General features: G+C 52.5%; 1 protein-coding gene across 1 annotated transcript in view; it reads left to right on the top strand.

The window, feature by feature from the left end:
• Positions 1-533: 533 nt before the first annotated feature.
• The window catches only part of Ramp3 (receptor activity modifying protein 3), a 19,682-nt gene continuing 15,461 nt past the window's right edge, over positions 534-4,754 (top strand). The window contains exon 1 of the mRNA XM_021211195.1: positions 534-621. Within this exon, the coding sequence (XP_021066854.1) occupies positions 567-621 (55 nt within the window). The 5' untranslated portion in view covers positions 534-566. The remainder of the gene's footprint in view (positions 622-4,754) is intronic.

The following is a 4,754-nucleotide window of genomic DNA, read 5'->3' as shown; positions in this document are numbered from 1 at the left end:
TCAGTCTGGAAGGATGCTCCCCCCCTCCATCTGCTCAGCAACCCACTTCATGTCCCTTGGAGACAGGCAGGACTCTCAAACTTGTCTCTGCTTAAATTTATGTGCCTGGCTTAGAGGGGTCCCACAGGGACCTGCAAGGATGAACCCCGGGTTTCTCCGAGTTCAACCTCTTGTCTGTCTTCTTCCTGGCTCCCCTCTATCAATCTGTACAACATACATCCTTTCATTTCCCCACCTTGCTTCCCAGTTTGACACTGAGGTTCATCAAGTTCATCCCCAGCCCAAACTGCAGTCTTCCGGTTAGAACCCCTTTCCTATTCCCGCCACGCTGGACTGGCTCCCCCACCCGACTGCACTTTCCCTTCCTCTGTTCCAGTCTAGATCCCAACGCGACCCCCACCTCCTGTCCCCACCACCTGCCCCTCCAGAGAGAAGCTGAGGATTCCAGGCAACGGGGCGGAGTGGAGGCGTGGCCTGGGTTGGGGCTCTCCGAGGTCCCGCCCTGGTCCCGCCCCAAGCCTCTTACCTCCGAATGTTGCTGCACGACGGGTGCATCTTAGTTGGCCATGAAGACCCCGGCACAGCGCCTGCACCTTCTCCCACTGTTGTTGCTGCTTTGTGGTAAGGAGACATTTGGGTTGGAGCACTCCATCTCCTCGGGTCCTTGGGACCCACGCGGACTCTCCTTCCCGCGTCCAGCGCGTAGGCTGTGCTTTTGTTTTTTTAAACCAGAGTTTGGAAAGGACGCAGGCACGCTGACTCCAGCACATCCTGCAGGTTTTGTGGAAGGTCTTCATAACTCCTCCAGCCTTAGAGGAGCCGAGGGAAAAGGCTTTGGGCTGCGAGGGATGCACAGGGTTCCCTGCGGGGCAGCGATATTCTGGGGTCTAGGGAAGGGTTTTTGGTGAGGTAGTGAGAGCTTCCTTCCCATCCTGCCCTGGGCGCATGGCACACAGGTAGCTAGAATCCTTTTTCAGTTAGAAAATTGGACTCAGGGAGAAACATTGCTTTCACAAGATAGAAATGGGATAAATATTAAGCTTGTTTTGAAAGGGGTGTGGAGGGCATAAAGTTAGTAGGGAGACATATTAAAGGAGCCTGAGGGCGTTTAATGGGGCAGGGAGAGTAGGAGTGGATATGCTCAAAATACTTTGTATACAATACATAAAATTTCAAAAATAAAAATATTAGAAAAGAAATACTACAAAAGAAAAAAAGTATTTTTTTTTTTTTTTTTTTTTTTTTTTTTTTTTTTTGTGGCAGGGTTTCTCTGTGTAGCCCTGGCTGTCTTGGAACTCACTCTGTAGACCAGGCTGGCCTCGAACTCAGAAATCCACCTGCCTCTGCCTCCCAAGTGCTGGGATTAAAGGCGTGTGCCACCACCGCCTGGCAAAAAGTATCTTACTGAAGAAGTTACCCAAGGATAAATAAGAGGATACATGTATGTATATGTGTATGTGTACATGCTTGTGTTCACACATGTATGCATGTACCTGTGCCTCTGAGTGTGCATGATTGTATCTGTGTGCATGTGTGCCTGTGCAAGGGTTTGATGAGAGAGGGCTTTCTGGGCATGGCCCGTGCCTGGCCAGAACTTTGAGGGAAGCTGTTGGCAGGAGGGGCTCTGTCGTCCAGGAGGAGGGGCACTGTCCTCCAGGGCCATGACACCCCCCTCCCCCCAGTCCTTTAGGATACTTTCCTTACTCTCCTGGTTGAGCCTCCTTGGCTGTAAGATGAAGTTGGACCTGTTTGTAGTGTCTTCCTCAGTGTTGATGTCTTAGTCAGGGTTTCTATCCCTGCACAAACATCATGACCAAGAAGCAAGTTGGGGAGGAAAGGGTTTATTCAGCTTACATTTCCATACTACTGTTGATCACCAAGGGATGCAGGACTGGAGCTCAAGCAGGTCAGGAAGCAGGAGCTGATGCAGAGCCATGGAGGGATGTTCTTCACTGACTTGCTTCCCCTGGCTTGCTCAGCCTGCTCTCTTATAGAATCCAAGACTACCAGCCCAGAGATGGCACCACCCACAAGGGGACCTCCCCCTTGATCACTAATTGAGAAAATGCTGGATCTCATGGGGGCATCTCCCCAACTGAAGCTCCTTTCTCTGTGATAACTCCAGCTGTGTCAAGTTGACACAAAGCTAGCCAGTACAGTTGATGGCTTGGGATGTGGTCTGGGAGTCAACAATTAGTTCTCCCCCTTTGAAGAGATCTCTGCTTACAGAGTGAGGCTGTGTTTCGTGTTCTACAGTGGGCGCCCAGGCTAGGCTAGAGGTTTATGTTGAAGGCTGCGACTGTGACCTCTGTGAAGGCAGTGTGCAGTTTTGGGGTCTCAGCAAGCCTCCAGTGCAAGGCTCCCTGGTGAGGAGTTTGGTGTCTAGAGGAAGGAGGTCCAGAGTTTATCTGGAGGGAAACCATGCCTCTCTTGACTGTTTCTAGTATGGAACCGGGAAGCAACACAGACAGAAACCACATGAAATTGTAGCAATCCTGGTCCCCAGCGGCCACCTCCCCATCCTACAGTGGAAGTCCCCACAGTCCCCAAAGGCCACCTCCCCATCCTACTGTGGAAGTCCCCACTGTCCTCCTCACCCAGTGGGCCAGGCTTCTTAGTGGCCGGTCAGGTTCAGCCTTCTCACAGACCTGGCTGCCGTGAGTCTGGCCAGCCCCAGAAGGCAGAGATGAGACGTGTACTGTCACATGCGGTCTGGCCAAGGTGGGGACTGAGCTCTGGAAGGGAGAAGCTGGGCTTCCTAGCTTCCAGGGACGCCGACCGCCACCTGTGCTTTGTTGACACTGTGATGTCTGGAACTCTAGATTCTGGGCCCGGTCACTGTAGAGAACAGCATCAGGAGTGCCATCGTTTCTAAACAATGAAGGTCTGGGCCTGGGGGGGGGCTTCCTTGAAATTCTAAAGTACTCTACAGGGACATGTCGATGCCACTCAGGGTTCTGGGATGGAGAGTCCAGCAGGTATCCACCTATTGGCTCTTAGCCTCAGTTTCCCTGTTTACGGCCTGAGTGCAGCTGTGGAGCGCTGCAGTGCTGACTGGCTTGAGTCAGTTGAGTTTGGGCCAATCACTCTGCGGTGGATCCGAAATGCTCACAGAAAAGCAGAGGCCGCTCCTGGTACATGCGTTCCTACCCCCATGAGTGAGAGCCCCCCCCCCACCCCGGATCTGTGTGTGCATGCGTGTGGGTCTGGGAATGTGAGCGTGGTGCTCCAATTTTTATCACGTGTTATAGTGACGTGCTCTGCCACTGTGTCACCTGTCACACCTTAAGCAGAGCGGGTGGCAAGCAGTGCAGGAGACCTAAGGGCTTGAAGACGGTGGTTTGTTAAACATAGAATCTTTAGTACTGGAGCTGCCTTGGGGGTCACTTGGACCATTTCCTGTATGGGGATTCAGGTGAAGGGAGAGAACCACCCTGAGCAGAGGCACAGGACACAGAACAGCCTAGAGACCGCAGCCCCCAGTGCCAGCCGCCTATGGCCTTTGTGCCTCAGTCTGTTCATGCTCATCTCCACAGAGGATGGAAGTGCCTGGTTTCATTTCCAGATGACTGAAGACAAAGGGCCGTTCTCTAGGAAATGCATCTGTCCGGCTGTTTATCATCTCTCGGCATCTGGGAGTCACTGAGACAAAGGATGCACAGGGAGGGCTGAGCGTTCTTTGTTTTGGAACGGAGCCGTCCAGAATGCATTCTACCTTGAGTCGGTTCCTGAGAACTTTACAGATCAGCCAGTACCTTGAGTGGTGGTGACCCACTTTCATGGAGTCCCAGGGGTCAGGATCTTTACTCAAGACTGCTGTTATTTTGGGTGGGTTGTGGGGTGGCGCTGGAAGCCCTTAGCTTTGTATGCATCTGAAATGGTGACAGACTGGGGTTCCCTGGGAGGCCACTGCCTGTGACCCCGTGCTTGTCTGGTGTGGGCTCAGAGCATTTTTGAAACACTCCTGATCAGGGCAGAGAAGTCAGCAGGCCAGCTTGAGGGTGGCACTCAGTCCCCACGGCACCTCACAGCGGCATGGGACAGACTCCTGGCTGTGTCATGCCCTGAGGACCTCAGGGGTAAAGAAGGCTTCTGGGAACAGGCAAAGATGCCAGCGGTCACAGTAATTCTGGGGGTCCTTGGAGATACTGGGATTTTCAGAGATCTGGGGCACGTGGAGATTTTGGGGTGTATGTAGATTCTGGTGCATGTGAACATTATGGGGGCACAGAGGGGTCTAGGGCACACAGAGGTTTTGGTGGTGTGCAGTTTCTGGGGTATGTAAGGCTTCTGGGGTACATGGAAATGCTGGAAAATGTGAAAACTGGGGTGCACATGGGGTTTAAGACAGAGCTGGGAGGTAGGAGTGTGGTGAGAGACTCCCCACTCCTTCTTCTTAAGTAGCTGGGTTCACTTGGCTGAGGGTGGTAAAGTCTGGAGGAAGGCTGAGCAAGCCTGTTCTGACCAGACCTGGTGTGTGTGTGTGTATGTGTGTGAGATGGAGGTGTGTGATGGAGGTGTGTGTGTGTGTGTGTGTGTGTGTGTGTGTGTATGTGTGATGGAGGTGTGTGTGTGTATGTATGTGTGATGGAGGTGTGTGATGGAGGGGTGTGTGTGTGTATGTGTGATGGAGGTGTGTGTGTGTGTATGTATGTGTGATGGAGGTGTGTGTTTGTGTGTGTGATGGAGGTGTGTGTATGTGTGTGTGTGTGATGGAGGGGTGTGATAGAGGTATGTGTGTGTGTGTGTGTGTG

Source organism: Mus pahari, chromosome 13, assembly GCF_900095145.1.
Source record: "Mus pahari chromosome 13, PAHARI_EIJ_v1.1, whole genome shotgun sequence".
Taxonomy (NCBI): domain Eukaryota; kingdom Metazoa; phylum Chordata; class Mammalia; order Rodentia; family Muridae; genus Mus; species Mus pahari.
The sequence above is the reverse complement of the archived record's forward strand: the minus strand, read 5'-3'. Positions and strand labels throughout refer to the sequence as shown.